Source organism: Chaetodon auriga, chromosome 12, assembly GCF_051107435.1.
Source record: "Chaetodon auriga isolate fChaAug3 chromosome 12, fChaAug3.hap1, whole genome shotgun sequence".
NCBI classification, from domain to species: domain Eukaryota; kingdom Metazoa; phylum Chordata; class Actinopteri; order Chaetodontiformes; family Chaetodontidae; genus Chaetodon; species Chaetodon auriga.
The window spans coordinates 7,206,267-7,231,460 of NC_135085.1; the positions used below are offsets into that span (position 1 = coordinate 7,206,267).

General features: G+C 43.5%; 1 protein-coding gene across 3 annotated transcripts in view; it reads right to left on the reverse strand.

Annotated features, from left to right (window-relative positions):
• The window catches only part of cdh24b (cadherin 24, type 2b), a 133,509-nt gene that overhangs the window by 63,955 nt on the left and 44,360 nt on the right, over positions 1-25,194 (reverse strand). For all 3 annotated transcript variants that reach the window (XM_076744851.1, XM_076744850.1, XM_076744852.1), the window contains exons 2-3: positions 19,801-21,624; positions 722-1,016 (exon numbers count right to left, since the gene is read on the reverse strand). In XM_076744851.1, the coding sequence (XP_076600966.1) occupies positions 722-1,016; positions 19,801-21,339 (1,834 nt within the window). In that variant the 5' untranslated portion in view covers positions 21,340-21,624. The remainder of the gene's footprint in view (positions 1-721; positions 1,017-19,800; positions 21,625-25,194) is intronic.

Sequence of the window (25,194 nt, forward strand, 5' to 3'; positions counted from 1 at the left end):
TTGCAGAACGGTCAAACGATAATAATAGTACCCCCATGTCCGGTCTGAAGATTAAACATAATCATCTTTCTGTCATGAAAAATGTAACTCTTCGCTGCTGTCTGGGTGGCAGATGGTACTGCAATAGCAGTTTATTAATGTTACAACTGTGGGAAAGATGCAACAAGCGGCGTGTGTGTGGACTACCGAGCAAATCAGATCACAGTAGAAAGTTCAAATGATCATATTACGGGACAGCTTTGAGCAGCTTTGCTTGCAGATAAAACTAGTTCATATAAAATAATTCATTTTTGGGTGGGTACAAGGACACGGGAATTAGAAAACTACCAGAAGCTGAAGCCATGATTAAATAAGACATATAATAAACAATCATATTAATACCTAAAGTACAATATATTAGGCTAGACAACCAATACATTATCAAGTATTGCGGTACATTTCAAAAAATTATTTTCCAAATGCCCTTTTCGAATTCTTGTTTATTTGGCATTTTTCCTCATGACACTTTCATTTCATGTCACTTCTTGTGACACTGTCATCAGTGTTTACCCCCTCACCTTTCAGCCAGTCATACAGCATGTACCCTCCACCTCGCTGAAGGCTGACCAGCTGCCTACAACAGTTGTCTCCAAAACCACACATCACACAGCATTCTCTCCTCTTGCTCTGCCCTCAATAAATTCTAAGCCCACCCTTCCACTGCCCACCAAACTTCCAGTACCTATATTTGCCATCTCGGGCACGGTGGCGCTGTAGGGGCCTTCGTCAAAGACAGGCGGGTTGTCGTTGATGTCCTGCACCCGAATTATGAACTGTGACGAGGGCTCCAGGGCACGGTCCGTCTGCCTGTCGGTGGCCGTGGCTATGAGACGATACTCGTCCTTCTCCTCACGGTCCAGCGGCTTGGTGACGTGGATGTTGCCCGTCTTCTCGTCTATCACGAAGACCGAGCCCGCCCCCTCGCCTCGCAGGACATACTTAGTGCGTCCATCATTCCTGTCCATGTCAGTGTGGAGCTGGATGAGAGAGGATGAGAAGAGGTGTACAGAAAGGGGGAAAAACATGAAAAAAAAAAAAAAAGACAAAATGAAAGCAAGGACGAAAAGGAAAAAGAAGGAAACGGAAATTGGAAGGGAGTGAGACAAGGACAGACAAGAACATAAAGGGTGGAAAAGAAAGACAAGAGTAAACACTAGTTAAAAATTAAGTTTGTTTTTTCCAGGCAGGCAGTGAAGACAAAACAAGCAGATTATCCTCTGCATGCCTCCAGGATATAATGAATTTAAACTGAGGCAGACAAAAGAAATACGTACAATACCTCCCTCTCTCACGCACACACACTTTCTTCCCATTGTACCGTCTCATCTCTCTATTCCTGCAGTATGAGCAGTTATGAACCAGGATCTCCTTAAGCTCAATGATATCCAGAACACATACTCTCCTGCTCACTCTTAAAGCCTCTTTTCACTTCACCCAGCAGCTGTGGACGGCAAGAGCTTACTAGTCAGTGCACATGCAGTGCCCCAGCTATTTAATGAAAGCACCAAATCAAAGGAATAACGAACAGTAGGCCAATCAATTATTCCCTAACTAATAGGTGTGTATGAAGGAGAGTAGAGAGGTGCATGGCAGCGGGACATGCTGTATCGATCACAGCCCTGTGTTGAGCTTTATTGGATCAGCGCCTGGCGGGATGGCAGAGCAGCAGAGCGACCAGTGTCCTCTCATGCAGGGAGAGGTAATATCAGGGAAGGCTCCACACTGTCCTCCGTCCCCGACGAGAGAGACACGCCAGCGGGATGCGCCCAGCGCATCAAGATTCAATCTCATTACGCTCCACCTACGTGGACTGAATGGCAACTGTGATTAAAAAAAAGGGGTGCTAAATTAGCCCCCACTTGCAAGAAAGTGTGACATTGTGACTTTAGACGGAGAGAGGAGTGGGGGGGCGGCTGGGGAGGGGATGGGGGTTTAGCTCAAGAAAGCATTGTTGCGTGGCAACAGCTAAGCACATTTGCGAAATGAAATGAGAATGGATACTGTGAATCGAAATGTTCATTTACTTTGAGGATCGCCATTTTTCAAGGGGGAAATAGCATGGATACGGCAGCTTTCCGGGGGGTAAACGATAAGTTTGGATGTTGACAAGGTTGTTTATGGCTAAGAAAGCAATCATAAGTTCAGACTGTCGGAAAGTTGAAAGCTAAAGCTGTGTGAACAATTTGGCACAACATCAAAAGTTAAACAACACTTCACCTTCAAAAGATCCCTTTATTTAAATCACAATGCAAATTGGAAAATCTGAAAGCACTCTAGCCAACATAGAGGGTGTTGTGTGAGAGCAGGATGCACTTAGGAAACTAGAAATAGATCTATTGCTCTTCTGAAGTGCGTTCTCTATACCCATGCAGCCTGTAATGCAACTGAAGGGGGTTATCTTTGATCGGCTATGCCACAACTAGCTTTAGCATGATCATGCTAGCTCTGTTTCTGAAATATGACTGAAAACGGTACTTCACCAGGAGTGTTTTATTTTTATTGTCAATCACTCACAGCTTTAAAATTAGCTGTGGAAACTTCGTAGCTGACTCCTTTGTGAAGGAGGCTGCGGTCAGCTTGGATTCATGGTGCCTTTAGAGGTAGCAAACAGTGGCGAGTCTTGTGAAAAAAAGTATCAAAACATCCACGAAATCAGCTCAAACCACTCCTGCAAAACAAAGTCTCTGCCTTCCATCCATCCATTACATCAATCATCCACGAACAGGGGAGTGTGTGTGTGTGTGTTATCACATAAATTTGCAATAGACTTGTCATGCAGCGGCATTGTCATCTTCATTTTTGCACTTCAGTCCAAATACTCTTTATCAATACACGTACTAGGAAAATGCACAGGTGTCTTCTCCATTCAGATTGAGTAGTAACAGCACTGCAGTGGAGCAGCATGTGTGATACCAAGACCCTGACACTAAGCAGCAGAATAGAATTCAACCATCATGAATAGTATTCTTTGCAACTGTGAGTCAAAAACACTGGCATAACCTTCCTGTCCCGCAGCTGTAACCACCTCTCCATACCGTCCTCAGTCATATGATCCGACCAGTCTGCACACCTGCCCTTCAGTCCCCTTAATCAGCGACTCCCTCTGTTTACTGACCCGCAGACACGAGTCATGTGGGTAGGATTTCAGACACATATTCCTGCCTGATTTTAATTGTCTGCCTATTCCATATGTTCTGAACATTAATTAGCACTGGAGAAATCTTCAGTTTTTACCTGCTTTTGTTTGGAGCCCACACAACACCTCTCACAACCGTGACAAGGCTTGATATCCGCATAATTAAGACCTGGCCATGTAGATTCAAACAATAATTTGCATTGATTCATGCATCCACATGGACCTCAGGATCAGTGTCCAGTCAAATTTCACTGCCCAGCTCCAAAATGTGTTAGTGCACCATCTATAGTTACAGTCAAGTCAATAAATGACCTCCCCATACACCTCCTACAGGCAGCCCTGCTACAATATACAAACCTGGCAGGAGCAGTGTTGCAAACAATCAGGCAAACTGGCGTATCCCTCAGTTTCACTCTATTTCAAAATGACAGAAGGAAATGGTGTGCAATCAGTGCAGGGCGAGCAAAACAGTGAGAGCTTGACTGCCTGGAAGTACCGGAGAGGCAAAAGAAGAAAAATTTGAATTACCACTTCGCGGTTGTATTCCTCAGCCGACCAGTCAAGTTACATTTACATCCATGTCTGTCCAGACTCATATAGTATATCCAGTGAAGAATGAAAATTCAATAAGAGGCATTATGTGGATTTTCTGCCAAAATGGAAGTTATCACGATATTGCCATGTATGATTCCAGTGAATCATTCCCAGAGAGAAACACACCGACTTCACTTACAGACTATTTTTCCATAGTGACTACAGTGATTCAAATATGGATGTTGCTGCAAAGAAGCTACAAATACAAACTGTTTCAAAGTGGACACCCAAGATTAGTTTCACCAATTCAGTATCTGACCAAAAGTGAAATATGGCCACAATCTCCCCTTCTGTTCCTGAGTAATAGAGTTGAATATTGGACAGGAAATTGTTTTGCTGAACATTATGATGCCACAGTGACCTGACCTTTGACCTTTTGGATATAAAATGTCATCACTTCATTATTTTATCCAATGAGACATTTGGGTGAAATTGTGTTGTAATGAGTGTATGAATTTATGAGTTAAAACACACACATACACACCTTACTCATCACTATGCATAGAAAAATCTAGATTGGCCTAATATGAGCTATTTTAATCAGTTTTTATCACTCACACATGTTTTGCTTCGGTCCATCACCAGTGCACCTGTGTAGGTTTTCAGGTCTTGATACTATAATAAATTGAGTATTGTTGTAGCCAGGGTCAAACAAGTTTACAGCAACTTACACTGTGTTCAGGCCTGCTCTCATCCTCCATTCACTGTGAGGCCAACTGGGGCCAATTGTCCAAAACACCCGGCTGGTCAGGACCACCATGAGAGCCTGGTTCCTCACTCTCCTTAACGAAGAGCCATTAACAATCAAAGTCTTAACGGCCCTGCAGCTTAACGAGGGGACTTAACGAGCTTCTTAATGAAGCCCCGGCCATCATTACCACAGTGAGTGGTGGCAGCGCTGATTGAAAGCGCCGCTCAGAGTCATTCTGGTGCAAGTGAGCCCAGCCTAAGGAAACCAAATCCATTTAAGGCTGACCCCTCACCCTTATCTGTTCCTCCAAGATTAATAGGAAAGTATAATAAGGAAAACGCATTTAACCATATAATGGCTTTGGATATTTTATGGCTACAGAGGTGGCACAGCTTTGGAATATCTTTCAGCCACCTGACAGTGTGCAAAAATAGGCAAACAATATCATAACACAACTAGCTATCACCATATTTCACATCCGCTTAACGTGAATAATATGACATCTCATAACTCCTGCATTTCATATCCCCCTTACCATCAAATATATCAAGAGCCAAACAATATGAAGCCACTGGCCACAAAAGCCAAATTTACTGATGTGTCACCTCTGCTTGGAGAGTGATTTCAGCTTGATAAGCTGCCATTTCCATTTTCCCTGGCACCAGTTGTGTATGCAACACCCAGCCTCCCCAGACTCCTAAATCTCTTCAATTACTTATATTATCATAAGGTAATATGCTTATACTCATATACTCAATTTCACATTTTTGCAATAACCATAAATCATGAAGCGAGGAGGAAAAGTACTCTCTGCCAACCTCTAAATCACTTAAATAACTAATATACCATATACACAATTTCACATTTCTGCTGCACAATAAATCATAAAAACAGCAGGAAAATGTGTTTTTTTCCACAGCTGTGCATTAGCCTAATGAATGTGGATGTTTTCTCTCACAAATTCAGCGTGCTTGTGTGTGTGGCTGCTTGTGTGAGGCTGAAAGGGAGGTGAGGTTACAGTAGCAGGAAAAATTGCACTGTGGAAAGTCAGCTGGCAGCTCACGCCAAATGCCAATAGGCAAACAGCGGCACCGCTGCTGCCCTGCGACTGGCAACAAGGTTCAACTCCCCGAGCAGGTACTGCTTGCAAGGGCACACAGGCAGGAGTGAGAATATCCCCCAATCTCATCTGCAAGCCCGTGGAGCAGGGGAAGTTATTCATCTTCTGTGTGGTGACTTCAAAAGAAGCAGCGGCCTATAGGACAACTGCGAAGCCCCAGCGGCCAGTCAAATTCCACAACAAGGCTGGGTGGAGGTATCGCCGGGGGCTGGGTCTGAGCCAGCTCTTTCATATCAGCCAGGGAGTGTCAAGCACTGCAGAGGGGAGAGGGTCAGCCAATCGATTTGGAGCAGGCCCACCAATTCAGAGAGATGTCTGAAGAAACAGGCCGATGAGGGAAAAACAGCAGCAAAATTAATTTGGGACAGGGCCCACATGAGTTCAGAGAGCCCGTCTGAAATGAAACCATGCCTCGTGGCCAACCTACCTACCACTGAGATGTCATTAGTTTTGCTTGAGGCTATGAGTAAGTGTTTGTGTGTGTGCGTCTGTGTGAACACTTGTCTTACACTATGTGCATTTTAACAGTCTCTCCAGGTGTGTGTGTGTGCTGGTCACAGCACAGTAACTTTAAAGAAAGAGGTGTAATGACTCTAGGTCTCCTTCTGCCCTGGCTGAACTTCCACTTGGCACAGTCATTGCACACAGTGGACAGGGAGCCAAAGCGTGACTAAGAATATGTGTGTGTGTGTTTCTACCTGTGCACTTTGTGTGTACCTGTGAGTGCCAGTGGCGCCTGACCTGGAGAGGGAAGAAACAGTTGAGAGCAGGCCAGGAAGTGTGGGGCGGTTAATAGAGCGCAGCACAAAGCTGAGGCCAACATCTACACAGCGACTATTAATTAAAGTCAACAACTCTCTGGGCTGACTGTGATCAGCTCTGCCATCATCAGATGTCTTAGCTCTCTCTCCCATCTGGAGAGCAATGGATCCCCATCTGGGCCCCAGGAGAGTGAGATATAACACACACACACTCCTACACCTGCGCACACATGCACAAACCCGTGTGTGGACACAGATATAGTCGATGTCTCTTAAACTTAAGGATGGGATTAACTGCACCAGTACCATTCATATTTGACTGGTAAGGGACTGTATGAAATGTGTTGGGAAAGGAGGCTGACCCTCATGTTTCACTTTTAAAAAACACGCTCCTCAGGATTAGTAACGTTTTCTTTTCTCTCCCAAAAAACACCCTTTCCCCTAATTTTCTTCATGTAAATGGAGCAGAATAAATTGAACATACTCGCCAAACGGCACATTTGAAGTGTAATAAGGGGCACTGTATTCCAAATTTCCAGTACATTTCCTGGAAAAACCTCCGTTAGTTAATTAGTACTAATTTGGGAGAAAACAGGAATTTCTCTGAAAATAAAACAGAATTTAAACCTAAGCAGGGATCCAGAGTAGCACCGGTGCTCCCTTCTGATTTTTGGAGCACCACTTTGTGCGGTCCACATGCAACATGTAACATATTCATATTATTTTCAATCTTAAGCTTATTACTGGAAGATGCTTTGGTGCTAAATAGATAATTTACAGAAATAACAATGTGCTGTTTTATTTCAAAGAAAAACGGCACAAAGTGAAGTCGCGCTTCTCCTAAAACCATATATTATAAAAAGCATCAGCTGAGTTAAAAAGGTAGTTGAAACTACAGCGTTTTCCCTTTTGTTGCCAGGATACAGGCTATATGTGCATCACAAGTGTTTGTGATGAGAAAAATGATTTGCTTTGTTTTGTCTCCATTTATTATCATATATATTAGTCCATTATTAGATTCTGTGTGATGCTGACTCTGTCACACACAAAAACATTAAGGTGTTTATTCTCCTTAGTAGATTCAGGACTGGGCCAGTGTTTCTCTGTGACCATTGACCATTATTTTTCTTCATCTACTCAACTGACATGTGGCGTACCCCAGGGTTTAATCTTTGGTCCTATTCTTTTGTCCCCGCACATGTTCCCCCTTGTTTTTTTAATCCACTGATTTAAGGGTATTTCTTACCATTTTTAAGCACACGATACCCAGTTATAATTTTCAGTTCATACTAAAGACTGTCTAACATCTATCTCAGGACTTGATGTCTGAATTTTCCTCCAACTCTACCCTGACACAAATTTTCTTTGCCAACATAAAGGAGGGTGGCAAATCCTGTTTCTGTATTATCTTTTCAGGATCTAAAAATCATCCATGTTTCTGTCTCCTTCTGTCTCGATCATTGCAATTCACTGTTGACCACCCTGAGCTGCTCTTCTGTGTCTCAGCTTCAGTTCAGACTTATATCCAGACTTTTAACTAATACATGATAGAGGTCACACATTACACCAGTGCTGGCCAATCTATCTTGGTTTTCCATAGAGTGCAGATTATATTACCTGTAAAGCACTTCACAGGCTGGTTCCACTCTATATATCTGAATAATTGTGTTCCACGGTGACATGGTGAGATCATGAAAGCCCCTTGCCTGTCCTGAAATCAAGGCTAAGAATCAGAAGAGAAGGTGACGAAGCTTTTGACCGTCTTCCCCTAGTCTTAAAAAAATAGCCAGTCCATAGTTTTAGGAAGCTGTTTAAAAACGTACTGTTACTTTGACCTGTAATGTGTGCTTGATGTTTGACTCTTGTGCTGGCCTTACGTGTAGTTTTTGTTGTTTTTCATAGTTTTTTCCAGTTTTAATTTTCTATTTTGTCGTCAGTCTGCATTGTAAAGCACCTTCTAACTTGTTGTGAAGTTTTGCACGAAGTCTCCTCTGAATCGAAGTAACAGACATCAGGGTCAGACAGACCCTGGAGAGAGTTCAAATGGTAACTGCTATTGCTGTTTGTATAGGATGTGCGATTTGGTCAAAGCTCTTGATTATACAATAGATTTGCTGTAAAATATGGAGGTTTGTCAGGGTAATCACTGAATGATGTTTAAACATACTGAACTCCCTGAGGGAAGAGAGAGAGGGACGAGTATAAGACAAAAAGTAAATGCACACTCTTTCTAAGCCCAGAGTTGCTCGACAGCTCTCTGCTTTATAAGTTGTGTATGAACTACACTGTGTTCTCACCACGCTGTATTTCTATAAAGTATAATCATCTGATCATGGGTCACATCTCTCGCCCGCGTCCAGGCACCGTCTCACTGGCTCTTCTTCTCCTTGGGGGGAGAGTGGATCGAATCTCTTGGGTACAGTAACAAATGCTTCCACAGCAGCAACAACCACGTCTGTCATCTACTGAGGAGCAGAATGTTTTGTTTTCTTTTGCGATTTTTTTAAATAATTTTTTTGTTGTTGTTTTTGCTGTGGTGGTCAGTCATGGGAAAACGTTAGCAGCAGATGATGCTATGATGATTTTTTTTTTTTTTTTAATTAAATAAATGGGGACATATTTGCAAGTCACACTGTTGCTCCTAGTTCTAAAAATTAGTAGCATTGTCTCCATTCCACAGTCTGCATTCATGACTTATTTATTATTAGATATGCTAGCAATTAACTGAATTATTTAACTGGAAGTGTACCAAATGAACACTGTGATTTTATGTTTCCTATACTGGCTGCCAAATGATGTGCTTATGTCCAGGAAATGTACTGGAAATTACAAAAACATGTCATAAAGGATTAACAAATCAGCTTTTGCCACAATATAAAATACTAAACTATACTAAGACCATGATTGTTACCACTGTCACTAATTAAGCAAACCAGGCACAGGCACCAGGCTTGTAGCTGCTGAAGGGCTTCATTACCATAATATTCTAGAACAACCACTATTATGTCTAAATAATAAACATAAAGATGAATGATATCAAATGATGTTTGATGTTGTGGCCTGATGTATCAGATCAACTATATGACTGTCTCATAACCGGGCATTGTTGGAAATGGGACCTAATAATTTGCATACAGTCCCTAATGAGTCACTGATTACATCAAAGGAAATGAATCAGAATTTGGGTCTTATTGTCACAGTTTTAGCCATAATTTCTGTGATAATAACACTGTATTCATTACTGGGATCTGGAGACACAGTGAAGTTGCTAAACATAGGTCACACAGGGCAACAGACAGAAGCGAACTGACAATCGTTAGTCAAACTTTCTTGAAAGAAAATGAGGTACAAAACTGTCCATTTCACCCATCACTATTTGCAGAGTGTCTGGTTCAGCTTTAACCTACTGTGCTTTCCATCGCAACGATGCTCTCGCTCACTGTTAAGTAGCATATTTGATGTGCTGCTGATGTGTTTTGACTTAAACTGCAGTGTTCTGGGTAGACGAAGCCACAACTTGAGGACAGCTCAGGAAAATGTGCTCTGCTCTTTGGGCGTTCTGTCTGTCAAGTTTGCCTTTGCCCACCTTGGTTGTATATTGGCTCCTCGCCTACTCTATCTACTGTCTATCTACCATATTTTCACTCAGATCCACCTGTTGTGCTCTGTTAACTAGCTCCCTCTCCTTCCCCTCAGTGTGTGTGTGTGTGTGTGTGTGTGTGTGTGTGTGGGGAGTGTGACGGAGAATGTACAATGCGTGGGCTTTGTAGTGGGCGGGTGTGCCTGACATCATGAACGAGTTGAAATAGCACAAATAGTACTTTCTAAACTCTGTCATTTAGAAAAATGTCATTCTGTGTGTGTCTGGGTAATAATCTAACCCACAGCAGCCTAATGCATGATAGGCCTGTTTCTAGCTGTTGGGAGGGGGGTGGTATTCTATTGTGTATGCCTCTACATTGAAAATAAACTTTTGTAGATTGCAGAGATGTTTGTGTAACATTGTGGTAATACATGTACTATATCAAAGGCTTGTCATAAATACTGTAAATACAGTTTCATTTCGTAGTTCTTGAAAAAGAAAACCTTGCCTACTCCCCCTTGTTGTCTGGGGCCTGGTCTGCGCCCTGCTAGGCTTAAACAAACCAATATAACCACATAAAAACATAACCACAGCCATAATAAGTATGCAAATAGCGTTTCCCACAGGTGTGACACACACATGCATGTGCATTTGCATGCTCTCATTCCACTGCTCGGCTCTGCTCTCTAATCAGTGCAGACACACATAACAAAAACCCCTTCCAATTATGCAGAGGCACTCGAACATAAACCCCCCACAGAAAGAGAAGCAGAAACCAGCCAGCCTCTGAGGAGCACTTGTGACTTGAGAAGACAGACCTTTGTGCTGTGACAAGTTTTAAATTCCGTCTGAACTTTCAATCAAACCCATTCTCGCAGTGAGTCCCTTTTGTTCTGCGCTCATAGTAAAATGTCAGGCGGGATTGAAAGCAGTCTCCCCACGTTCCCTGCCTGTTTGTCTTGGAGTGAGAGACACTTTAAATACGTCATGATGAGCAGAAGTTAATTGTTTAGCATTGATCCTCCATTGATTCAGCATTGAAGGTTGGTTGGCATCGATTGCCTCTTTAATTCAGTTGTGGTGTGGACATGTTGCCCTGTTCTTGTTTGATCTAATTCAGTCTGTCTCTGGAGGGCACGCTGTGCGGCCTCCTTCAACACACACCCCACACACACACAAACACACAGGCACACACACGAAGCTTGCGAAATCTCTCTCTGTCACACTTACACACGCTTCCTCCCACTCACACACTACCTAACAGAACATTCATTATTCATCATTATTAGACTTTTCCTTTCGCACCATAAGCTGTTCAATGCATCTCGCCACTGTTCCCTTCCTCCGCAATACATTATTCAGGACAAAACTGTGCTTTTAGCCTCAGAGTATGCAAATCCCACTTTTGATTATCATAATCAGCTGATGTATTAGGGAGTGTGTGTGTCTGTGCGGCGGCTCGGCTGGTGATTGTTTGTGTTTTATTGCTTCAGTGCTCCACTCTGGTGGTGTACACTTCACATCATATTTTTAGCTGAGGGAGACGAGCTTGGAAAAGGCCACTGGAGGCTTTAACTCACTGCTGTACATTTAAAGGGCAAATCGCCCACATATATGCCACCGCGTGCCACTGCCAAGAGGAATGGCTTTTTACCGTTGGGGACCAATAGTCTGTGTGTGTTTATGTGTGAGTAACATTGCCTTCGGATTACAAGAAACTTGCTCTTCGCTCGCCGTGAGGTGGCGCGGGGTATAGTGCAAACACTTGCAGAGGCAAAGCGCAGGTGGAAAGCCAGTGTTTAACGTATTTAAACAGCAAAGCTAACTTTAGCATTAGGTGTAGCTAAGTTCATAAACTACAGGCCTATTCAGAAACCTGGTAGACCCACCTGACTGCTGGCATTTCACCATACATCACTTCTCCTGGCAAGATGGTGGTATTTTTTTTTCTGGTATGTGTGATAGAGTTCAGGGAGTTTTTCTTTCATCACTCTCTGCCTCCCCCGCTTGCATGTGTCGCTTCTGGCTTCGTCACATACAGCTGTTTGCCCATCTTTTGTGCTTTGAAAGGTCAAAGTTGAAATAATTTGAACATTAAACGCAGCACTCAGTGGCAGTTTCAAGCGGTGCGCCGTGCAAAGGGGAGCGATTATATGTGCAAACAATGGTGCACAACACACAGACAGTCACACATAAATAAGGGATAAAACGGCAGCAGTGTTGTGCTGTTGAAAATTTATGTGGAGTCTTTGCATATAATCCCACTTTTAACATATAAGCTGTATGGAGTGTACAGTATGTACTGCATGCTTTATCAATAGTGATTGTTGCTGAATTATCTCAGCACGCGTGTGTTTGTGCTGCCATGCCTCTCAGAAGGTACTGAATTATTAGCCTGTGGGTCTGCATCTGAAAGCAAGCTGAAGAGCAGATTCCCACCTCACCCATCGTCCGCCTTCCTTCTTCTTCACCTCTGTCACCCCCTCCCATCAGGTGCCAACTATCACCTGCCCTCCTCTGGCCTCCTGCTCGTCTCATCCTGACCCTGCTCTCTTCTTCTGACCTGCTACCTCCTCTCTCAGCCTCCACTCTCACCAGCTGTTCGGCTCCAAAAGCTGCCCACAATAAAAAAAAGTGGTTAAAGAAATGGATTCCAAATATTGATGTTTTTATTACCATGCTAGAGAAACTTAAAGCTGCTCTAATCCATATCTTTATGTTAACAATGAATGAAATGACTCCATTTTACGGAGTATTTCAACATCTCACTGCTCATTATTTTGGTTTGAAAGCCTGCAGTTTTACTATTTGGTTCACTCTCATTGCTTTCATCAAGCCTGTTTTCAGCCTCAGCAGGCGACTCTTTTCAACAAAAGAGCTCTCATAAAGCCACTGCTGCCTGCCTAGTCCAAAACAGTCCACAGACAGACTAGCTGGTGAACATGCTGGAGCATTTAGCAGCTAAAGAGTCTGATATTTTGCTCTGGAGACCAAAAGCTAAATGCTAAAAGAGAGAGAATGCTGGATTTCCATCTGCCAGGTGGCCAGGAACACGACTTCAAATGTATTAATAGGCGGCTACATGCTCATAACAAATGCAATTCAAGTTATTCAGGTTTAAAAGTCATTTAAAAAAAAAGTTTTTCTATATAAGCTAAATTAAAAAATCATCATTTAATCTCACCACCTGACACTGGACTGACTGACCATTCAATTAGCTGATGTTTGTATACTACCAGGCTAACTTGTACACATATATATACTGTATATATACTGTATATAGTATGAAATTATTCTTTTCTTTTCTTCTCTTTTTTCTTTTCGTACCATATTTAAATTACCAACGTTGCTGCCTTAAGTGCTGGAATTTAGTCCAAGAAAGTAAGGCTCAGAAAATTATCCAACAACCTAATTCAACACAGCATATTATTAACATGGGAACATTCCACACACATTAAAGCAAATGATTTAACACACTGATATTGACATTGTGTTGATATGCTGGCTAATATTGAAGCAAGATTGGTTAAAATTTAAAAACAAAGAACAGACAAGCAGTCCCTGCTCATTCAAATCAGCTACATCGAATATAAATATTGTATTGCGACAAAAGTCTATTTATATGCTAAAGTTCAAATCAGACGTGTTTAAAAACAGCCATGATTGTCTGAGCAGATCTTATCATTAGCTGCAGTAATATGTTCCACTATGGCAGCCTGAGGGTGTGTTGTGTCACCTTTCAGCTTTTGCCCTCACTCACTCTCTGTCATGTGACTCCTCTTCTTTAGCCTCCTCTGGCCTCGTCCCTCTCCATGCCAGCCGCTCCCTGACTCACAGGCTCCTTCAGGGCCACGGGAGAAGTGGAGGGCGCGGTCCAGGCCGTCGCATTAATATTAGCTCAAGGTCACGGTCACAGAGCTCACGCTGGGCTATGCATAATCATGAATTCAAGTCCTGCACCGGCTTCCTCACTTCACATATTCCCTGTGTCATATCACCCTGCCCTGGCCCAGCACACTAGTTCTCACCATTGGTACGGCTAACCTTGAAGGGTTACCCTCAAGCAATAAGCCGGCTCAAACTCCCAGTTTGTGCTTCAACTTTGTGTTTTTACATTACCTCAGGTTGTTAAGGTTACGTGCATACTAACCCACATTTGCAGGGTTATCTGCAAATGCATTTTTATATTAAGTTGAAAATGGCGCAGATGTATTCCAGGCGGTTCATATACTCTCAGAGATAAAATACTGCCATTCTCACATCCAGGAGAACGATGCTTTAAATTCTGATGCTCGCTTTGCTGATTTGTTCGACATTATCCCGAGATGAAACATGGGCTATAAAGAGAAAAGGGAGATTGGAAGTAAAGGAGAGAAAGGCAGGCTGTGTTTCCTTTGAATTCCATCTTTAATAGACTCCACAGTTTCTCCTCTTTTCCTCCTCTTCTTCTCCCCTCATAGCTTTGTACCCTCAGTCATCCTATCTACTATTTTCTCTATGTGATCCTGCACCCACTCAGCACAGAGACACATTTGAATGTGGCCTCCACAGGGGTTTGCAATAAAATTGTATTTAACCGCTTTCTCCATTCTTACTCTCTTTCACCTACTCTGTTGTATTTTCCTCTGTGTAAACTCTGCCAGTCCAAGCAGTGATGCCGTGCAGTCCTAGATGCCTCTTTTCATGACCCTCCCTCTCTCTCTCGGTCTGTCTTTCTGTGTTGCTTCAGGCCTTGACGGGCTGTGAAGTCAGCTTTAGAAACGTGTGTGATCTCTCACTCCTTCCCCTCCTCTTTTTCCTTAATCGGCCTCATGCATTCTTCCCCTCCGCCAAGCGTAAGCCATTAACCTTTCCTCACTTTCCACCACTTCCCCCTGCCGCCCCGTTCTGTATATCGGCATGCCATTAACGCCGCCCACGCTGTACTGTACATCCCCTTTCTTCCTTAATTTCTCTCTGTTCTCTGGCCAGTTTTATCCCCTTCCTTTCACATCATCCCTTCTTCGTCCTGCATGGTAATCTCACTCTCCTCGGTCTTGTTATCCCCCCCCTCCTCCTCCCTCCCTCTAACACCACAGTCACTCTCTAATTGCTGTCTCACCCCTGCTGTGCTCGGACCCGGAGGCTAAATGATTTCTACAGGGTGGAAGAACGCTAAAACACAGATCTGTTTGCAAGGAGACATTTTTTTTTCATCATTATTGATGAGTTCCTTGTCAGGAGGTGTGTGTATTTACAGTTAGTGTTGGCCCTGCTTTTGGCACCATCGCACACTCTTGTTTTTATATTTTATGTCTGTGTGACACCACGTCTCTCTCCTTCCTTCAGTTTCATAAGGAACCCTTTTATCTGATTGGTGTTATTTATGACTTTGAAGCAGGACTTACAAGCCTTCTGTGCGTGTTTGACTACCAGCACAATGTGGATGTTCATCAGAAATATTGTATGTATTAAGAATCTACAAGTGTTTGCGTGTTTTCCAAAATGTGAGTTTATGTCAGCCTCCATTCAGGTCAACGAGGAAACTGAAAGCATGTGTTTGCAGCGAAAGTGGAAGAAGCATTCACGGTGAAAGTAGCAATACATCAGTTTAGAGTTTATGTGTATAATGTAATAAATCTAAAAATAAAAAGACTTCTGCACTTTCACATTACAACATTACATGACTAATGGGCACAAATTGTGTACAAGAGTAAATTTCTTCCAGCATGTTTCTCGGGCATGTGCATGCCATTTGAATCCAGCACAGGAATGGTGGATTCTGCCACTGATGCAAACTACTTCAGGTAACTAATGAGTGTAAGTACATTTAATAAGGCCAGCAGAAGAAATGCCAGGCGTAATTAGTATCAAAACTTGGGTTTGATTGGTTTTATTAAGATGTTTAACATTTTGACTATAAAGGGGTATTCCTTTCATAAAGTTGGGAGACTTTCAACAGACAGACACAGAAAGAGGTTGAGATATCCTGACTTTTAGTATGAATCAAGCTCCAAAAACACGGGATACTACACATAATGCAACGTCATAGCGTATTTGGTCAGATCCCCTCTCGCCTGGCAAACAGCCATAAATGTGAAATCTCAAACCCAAGCTGAGATCATCAGGATTATTTTCTCAAACTTCAGGAGAAGAAATGATACAGCTGTTGTTACAAGTGAATAATCATGTGTAAAATCTGTGAACTGTCAAAACAAGAGTAATCAATATGCAGAATGAGCCCTTTCTGAGCATTATTCTGTATATAGTATTAGCCTACCGGATTATTATTACAGATATATCTACATATAGGCAGTATTTCTGTGTTGAAGAGGACAAAGTAGCTGTGAAATGAGTGTGAAATAAAAGGGTATAATACACCTGTCTGAAATGTAGTGGAGTAATCATTACGGCAAAGCCCCTTACCTCAAAACTGCACTTGACTAAATGTACTTTCTACACCAGGCTTGTAGCTAAAGAACGTCAGTGAAAAAAATAATGTGCATGCACATGTACACAGTCTCAAACACCAGCACACAACTTCCTGTGACAGCCTCCTTCCCGTCGTTGCATCAGACTTCCCACAAGTGCATTCGCAATATCGTGCATGCGCACATTGCACCCAGAGGCGACACGCAGAAGCGCAGGAGTTATCAATAACAGAAAGGTCAGTAACCTGGTTATATATATATCTTAACATGCCCTCAGGCAGGAGTATTTTAACTGTGTTTTCCAGAGCGATTTACATTAGTGAATGTTAATGAATGATTCAACGTAATAAGACACTACACTACTCAGAATTGGTTGGTATTGTTTGGTGTATCAGAATTTGAAAGTATTTCATTACTGATTCGCATTGATGTCTGCATGTTTTATATTCATATTGTGCTGTAATGTGAGCCTCATGTGTAGCAAAGACAATAACGTTAATTGTGTAATACAGGCATATTTCACTAACTATGAATTATTTATGTTCATGCTTGTGTTAATCATATGCTAATGATGATGATAGCCTAGGTCCATTTCCTGTTGCACTGGTGAATTACATATGCATGCTCATCGACTTGCCAGGTAGCTCATACACTTCAATTGTTGTAAAAGGTGAAGCAGGGCAAGACGGAGAAGCTGGAATTTCCTCACAGAGGAAGAAACTACTATATATGTCACGTTTTTTCCCCACATGAGGTGTTCGGGAGTTTGCATTTCAAGAGGAGAGTGAGGATGGAAGAAAAGCTAATCAGAAAGTGGTGTTTTTTTCTTAATCCCAGCTCTGCTGAGGCGCCTTTTCTCCTCGAGAAAAATCTGTGTTTCCTTCACACTGCCTCTGCAATCACTTGAAACCCCATTACAGACCATGTGACAGCATCAATTAAATTCACAATTATCACGGGGCAGAGACACTCCAGCGTGAGAAAATATAGTAACACAGCATCGTCTGCATGTCTGTCTGTGTGAATGTGAATCTGTGAATGTGTGCATGTATGTGTTTGTGTGTGTGAGAGAGAGAGATAGAGAGAGTGTTGACAGAGGGAATGTTTCATGCCCTCTTTGGTAACTCATGAACCTGAGGAACTCTCCAAAAATAAGATACTACAGTAAACAAAAAGTCAGATCTTTGACAGTATTAAGACGTTTCAACGGCCACTCCAACAATAGCAAATGGACAGCTGGTCGTGACACACTGGCTGCTTCTTTTACATTTAATACCAAATGAGATTTTTATAGTGCTTTTTAACAGTTTGAAATCAGAGAAAGTGCTTATAAATATCCACGCAAAATAACATTGGGTGCTGTCACTGTGTCTACAAAGTTGGCCCCTAATTCAATATCAGTTTAACTGCAGAGCCCTTGTGTGCCATTGGCATCGCAGATTAGAGTCCTGGCTCTTGTTTCCAGCTTTAGTAGAGATTTATCCAGACTGAAATGTCCGAGATCACACAGAAAAACAGGATGAATCAGTGTTAGAGGGCGGATTTTTACAGAGAGCCCACAATTAAATACAGAATCACACCTTCAGATGTACACAGTTTGTGAGTGTGCACGCAGACACGGTATGGCCGATTGAAGGAGAGACACGTGTTATGAGTCACAGCCAACAGTGTTTGCAGCTGACTGAGTCTGAATTTGGTGTTGGATTTGGCAGGTGGAGCTGTTCTGGCCTGTACAGTCAATTTCTTCTCTCTCCATCACAGCTCTCTCCATTAAAGCACAATCAGGTCCCCGATGGGGAAAAAAACAAGGCAGTGTGTCCGCATTGATCTCTCTACCTATAGTGCCGGCCTTCACTGGAGCAGAGCAGGAGATTAAAAATTCATAAGCGTATTAAGATCTATAAGAGCATTATTCATGTGTGCTGTCACTGTCTAATACAGTAGGGTACTAATCATACCCATCTCTAGCCCAGCACACACACACACACACACACACACACACACACACACACAAACACACTCTCACAATAGCATTCTGGGTGTATTCCAAGTGTCAGCACTATCATATGGGCATGTGTGTGTCCTGGCGTTGTTCCCTCTTTGAGTGCCATACAATGTGCTGGCATAAATACCTGCTTGACACAGCAGATTGGCACTAATGGCTTTACACACAGTGCCATCTGTAAGCTGGACCGTTAGCTCTTGCACCTTCTCCATGGCCACTAACGGTGCTTGAGAGCGTTCAGTTCAGACCATCATCAGTCATAGTGCAAAGGCAAAGACAGCAAAATTAAATGTTGGCTGATCATAGCGCACTTAGGGAGACTGTGCTTGAAGGCTGCAGGGTCCTGCCCATCTGTGTGCACCTGGATATTAAAGTCTAAAAACACAAAGCAATTTGGGCCTTTTTGTCTACAGAGTGTGAGACACCTCCCACTGAGCTGAAGCTCTTAACCACCAGCGCAACTTAGAGCGCTCACACATACACACACCAACTTCTAACTCTGTGGCTTCCTACAGCCTGCAGCAGTCACACAGGGATCATTACTATTCATTTGCTCAGCAAACTGGCCACACAGGCTTATAAATTAGCTCATCTACCGCAGCTGGGTACTGAGACAGTTGGCGCATGCTGAGTACTGAGAGCGCAGCCATTACAGCGAGCGACTCCGAGACACCTTCTGTCCAGTCCACGTGACCTCCTCCACGCTCATCTGCTCACTCTGTCAAAGGATGGGGGAGTGTGCATCGGGCACTGGGGGTGAGACATGCCTAGTCAATGATTCTAATAAATTACAGAGCAGAGCAATAGGACTACAGCGCAGTGTGTGTGTGTATATGTGTGTGTGTGTGTGTGTGTATGTGTGTTGTGCTGAGGGAGAACGCGGTGATAAATCCTGTCAAAGCAAGTGTAAATCAGTCTGAATGAAATAGCATTAGTGGGACCTTGCAGACCTCTGACCATGAGGGAGGAGAGCTGACAGGTCTGACCTACAGGGAAATGAGGGAACACTGCGACTACTCTTGCTTTCTGCCTTGGGGTTAGGATCAATGGCGGAGGGAAAAAGTAAAGCTATTAATTCTGCTGGATATGTCAATTCCCATTGGCAGGTGCGGATTGGTAGTGATCATGACGAGCCCCTTGGGCGGACGGGATCTGGGGTTTTTGTTGCACTTGAATACACCATTGAAGCTTTTACGGCTACCTGGAAGGCACCACATTGCACTGGAGCAATGTAAATCAATTCCAATTGCAGGTTTATCACAATGCACAAAAAGACTCAGAGCATGACTCTGGGGTTAAATTATGCTAACCACCTCTTGTGTAAGATGTGTACCTGGAGGAGGACATGACGTTAAATAAGCCATGTAAGAGACTTGTAACAGTGTCTTAAATATTCATAAAACATTCATATAGTAGTTCACAGCCCTTGTAAATGATGGATGAAGTTTTTCTTTCCCTTACCCGTCCGATGAGCACAGGTTCAGGCCCGGCATATTCTTCAATCACAAAGAACTGGTTCCAGATCCAGCTCCTCCTGCTGCGGGAGCGCGACCCTTTCCTTTCCAGCTGGCCACGCGCCTCCTCCGTCTCCACCTCTGACTCAGCTTCTTCAAACACGAGGCCCTTCCCATTTTCTGGATCGACAGCTTGCATGTCAGCGACTTTTGTTTCGTGGCTCCATTCGGGAGCCGGGTGGAGCCTCAGGACATGACTGCTGTTGACAAGTTTGTTGTCTTCATCAGCAGGGTACTGAGCTGTGCTGAGTTCTGTTTGAGCAGTGTGAACTGACTCTGTTAATGGGTCTCTATGGGAATCTGCTGCTCTATTCCCCGGTCTTACTCCCAGGGGTTGCACTGTCAGCACAGACGGCGGAGAATCATTTGTTTCAGAGGGAACATACAGCGGGAAATGTTTTGTCGATGTAAATGGTGGTTCTGTTTGGCTGATTACTACTTCCTTCTCGGGGCTGAGACTGACCTCGCTGCGAGGTGTTGACAGCAAACGGACGAGGTGTTTGCTCCTGCTATCGCCACTGTCTGAACCCTGCATTCCCAAGTTGCCCTGCCCTTTACTTAAAGCTGTGTTGACTTCACTTAGCGGATTAAAACGAGCGTTGGTGCCCTGCTCTCGATTAAGATCTGGAGTGGTGACTGGGCTTACATAAGGTAATGCGGTCTGATTATCAAATCCACTGTGAAACTGAGTGACAGCTATATCTTGTCTCTGCACTTTCTGAGCTTCTAACTGTCCGTGATTAACGTCAATCAAATCTCTCTTCCTGCTCCGGCTGCCCTTGCTCGGAAAGCTCAGGCTGGGAACATTCTGCATTTGGGAATTGACGATCCTGACAAGGTTCTCTTTCGACAGCAGCTTCAGAACCCCATAACTGCCAGTGAGGTTGAGCTTTCGGTTCGAATCGATGCTGAATCCTTTTCCTGGCACTCCTGTGGTATGGACACTCAAATCAGGTCTGCTTCTGGATCTAGAGCCTGATTTAAACCTGGTTCTGTTGGTGTGCAAATCCGTCTTATGATGGATTGTGGATGTTTTCTCTGGCCTTCCTGTTTTGGCAGACATTTCAGCATTATTGGTGTTGTTCTTAACTCTCTTCAAGTCCTGGTTTAACTCCTTGTTGTTGGCTAACATGTGCGGAGTCACTTCTTTTTTATTGACGGAGTCGACCTCGCGCTTGGGCTTGAAAGCTTGCCTCTCCTTGTTAGCTACTGATGGAGCAGCGTGATTCTGTAATATTTTGGAGTAAGAAAAAGATGTGGTGTCACCCGCCTGCTCATGACTAATCAGGTTTCTAAGAGTCACCACGGGCATTGCATTCGCATCCACGCTTGCATCCCATTGGTCCGCAGCTCTGCTTTCCCCTAGCTTCACCATGTGGGATCCGCCCACTCCTCTCCTCCGTACGATCTTACTGGCTGAGGCACCTCCCACGAGCCCCTCCCACAGATACAGGGAAACTAATAAGAGCAGATTTCTTGTAATCATCTTGTCTTGTGGCGAGATGTCCTAATTTGAGCGAGGTTTGCTGTGAGGCAGGCCTTGTTTTCCGGTTGTCTTCATTCTCTCTTCTGTTTTCCCTTTTTTCATGCCCCTCCTCTCACTCTGTGCCCTTCACACTGAGCTGGAGGGCAGGTGTCACTCACTCCTTCTCCCTTTTTTTTTCCACGCTGCCTAATATCTTCCTCTATCTCTCCGAGCCTCTCTCTGCTGGTTTTTTCCCACTCCTCTTGCAAAGCGTCTCATTCAGTTTCCCACGACGGGTTGAACACCCTGAGAGAAAAGATAAAGATAATTAAGTTAAAACTTTAATCATTGCACTGCATTAATTAAAAGTGGAGCACCATAGACAGGTAGGAGAACTCACAGACGAGCAGGAAGGACAGACCTTTTAACAGAGCTGCAATCACATTTTCACAAGCACAGAGGGCTTTTAAGGCTCAGAATACATCCACTTATACCTTGATAATGACCCAAGTGTTTTTTCTCACATCTATTAGATAGACGGGGACAAAGCTATCATCATACTATTCTACATGGAAAAAGATAGGATAACATTATTAGAAAACGCTCTGAGCATTTAGTAATGGGAATGACTGTCAAGGATTTCTGACTGCACTGCAAAAAGGGACCAGCTACGATATGAAGCTAGCGTCATATCACTTTGATGCGTGATTAATTAGCTGAATTAATATTGTGCTTTGATCAGTCAGTTAGAACGTCGATACAGATGCAAGCTGTAGATGCAGATGCACTTTGTTGTACGCGGCGCCTTGAGCGATGTAAAAGGTTCCTCGGCTCTCACGCATCTGACTCATGCTCTCAGCGTGTCTCTCATGCACTCAAGCCTCAAATGGAAATCCTACGCCAAATCAAAATGTCAGATATCAATCAGCGTGCTTGTTTTAAGATAAGAGTGGGCACACATTACTAGTATTTCGGTAACAGCAGCCCACGCATCTGACAAGTCAATAATGTGACTATTTGCCAGACTGCATTAACATAAAAACCTTTTTATTATGACTGTGTGTGCAGAAAAAGACAGGAATGTGCACACCTAATTCAGAAAACTCCAGTTTCAAGGGACACTCAGGCGATTTGGCATTGCACTTCCGTAGTGTTGGAAGACTCACAAGAAACAGATCTTTGCAAATTTTACTAATTTTCTTGGCACTGGAATGCGTCAAGTTCCAAAAATACCGTAGCCTACATTTCCCATAATGCAGCTCAATAATGTCTTTTATTGACATCATGAGGGTTACTTTTTCAGACTTTACAACCAGCTGGGGTGCTGTGTAACTGACCTGAAAACAGTGCAAAGACAATATATTTAATGTCTGTCTCATCATCCTCATTGATTTTTGTACATATGCTGTATGCTTACTCCGAATTTGATGCCAGCAATACGTTTTAAACAAGCTCAGACCAGAGCAACATAAGACTGCGACAGCTGAACTTCATGTGTAAAATTGGTGCAAGTCTCCCTTGAAATAATAAACTCTGTAAAACTGTTTTCAGTGTTTCTATGTTCTGTAAAACCCGTGTGTTATGGGTTAAGTAGTGGCAGTTTCCTCTTGTCCTGTGCAGCGTGGTGTGGTTTGTCTGGGTGTATGACACTTGCTCCGCTGTGGCGCAGACAGACCCTGTCAGCACATTCACTGGGGCATGACTGAAGTTGGGATGTTCCTCCTGGAATACTTTTCACTCTTTTCCTCCCTCTCATCTTCTCCTCAATGTCCTCGGCTACCTCGCTCTCTCTTTTTCTAAGCAAACTCTTCTGATGAACAGTAAAGAAAAAAAGATAATCTACCCCTCCCCCTCATCCGCGATCACTTTTCCCACCTCTCCCACTCACCACCTGTCTCCTCTTCGGCCTATCTATCTCCCTAAATCTCTCTCTATCCCCTCTCTTTAACTCGCTATTGTTTCAGTATCCCGTCCTCACCGCTGCTCGCTCCTATCCTCGTTTCCTCTCTCTCATCTGTGTCAATCACAGGCCTGTCACTTTGTCCCTCACCCTCTGTGCACTCTGAGGCTTCCATCAATCAGCCAATCCTCTTCCTCGGCCTTGCTGCATTGGAAGTGACAGGTGTCTTGCTGGCTACCATCTTGACGACAGGCTACAACACCATGATTGTGCATATAAATCTAGTCATCAAATCAGAAAATGCGGCAAACAGGATGTATCCAGTACAAGACTCCCGGCAAAATGCTGGACAGATTTTGCCGAATAAGTTAATAAACGTCACAGAGGCCATTATAGAGGATGTGAGGCTGGGTGTTATCTTGAATGTACAGCAGGAGGAGGCGATCGGGGTGAATTCAATGACAGAGCTCCACTCTCTCCCAGGGGAACTTATCAGCTGGGAGTTTGATGGCCAGGCAATCATTGCCACAGGCACCTTGTTAACAAGCCTGGGGCAGGTGGCAGGATGCAGTGCAGAATATGAACACGCCACTGTCACCAGCTGAACACAAATTTCTACACGTTTTGTCAATGTGAGGTTTTCTTTGAAGCTCAAAAGTGGGAATGAAACAGCTTTTCTTCCATTTTTCTATCTTTTACACAATTTTCAAGGCTGAATTTCACTCAGAACACAGTTAAGGCACCTCTGTAATCTATCGATCTGTGTCACAGCCTTTCACATTGTGCTGGGCACCATTTGGGAAAACTATTGTTATGCCATTACCCTGCAGTGTATCGGCCTGTACAGCAGTAAGTGAAGATAATTGGGTGCTCTGGTTTGAAGCACAGGGGAGCTTATATTTCCTCATTAGAGCTTTATATAATGTTATACGGCGAAATAGTTGTTTTCATCCTTGTGGAACCAGCAACGATCAGGATGGGGATTTCACCTGTAGCCTTCACATACAGAGGCACGATTTCTAGGAGAGTAAATAGAGATAATAGGGTGATACAGTTGGTAGCTCCAGGGAGCTCCCACTTCATAATGAGAGGTTTAGAAAATGTATAGTTGAGGTATATTCTCAAAGTGTTTGAAACCATGTGATCCCACTGCACTGTAGTTCTTTGTAAGTTCTGTACACCTACAGCAAGTTTCTCAGCCAACCTGATTAATTGGGGCCATAAATATCTTAATTAATTTCCCCTTACTCCACCTAAAATTGAAATGATCTTTTGGCTCGTCGGTATTGGAGGCAGATCCTCGCCATCGATTGCAAGCTGTCACCAACTTAACGAGACTGAAAATTTTAATTACGATTCACCTCCTTGCTTGCTGCCTGTCTTCTTTCTCTCTCGATCACCCCCCTCTCCAACAGGCAAACACAGAGAAATGCGCCGCCACAGCAGCAGCACGCCCACGCGCACCCTCTCCACAACAATGAACAAACACACACATGCTGTGTGACTTCAAGCCCTGTTCACAAAACATTCTCCTGAAAAAACATCTATTTATTTACTTACACATGTAAAAAAAAAAAAAAAAAAAAAAAAGAGAAAAAAAAAATGCATGGACTCACAAAGCCACATTCATCCACCCTCTTAAACTGTGTGTTCGTGAAATTCATGAAGACGTTCAGACAAAAACCTGACTCCACACAACTCTAAGCACGCACAGAAATCCTCTTCTTCCCACTTATATCTGGTAAGAAAAATAAAGAAAGCTCTGGGGACAGCCACTCTGGACGCAGTGAAGTCAAAGAGAAGAAAGGGAGCGCTCCCACACCAGAAGAGAAGAGAACAAGCAGCCGCCCCAAAAGAATTATGCATGGAGTAACAAAGGTGAGCTCCGGAATAGAGAAGGAGGGGCAGGAGCAGCAGGGAGGTACGGTGGAGCATGTGCGTGAGAAGAGGAACGGGAGGTGAACAGGGGGGCGGAG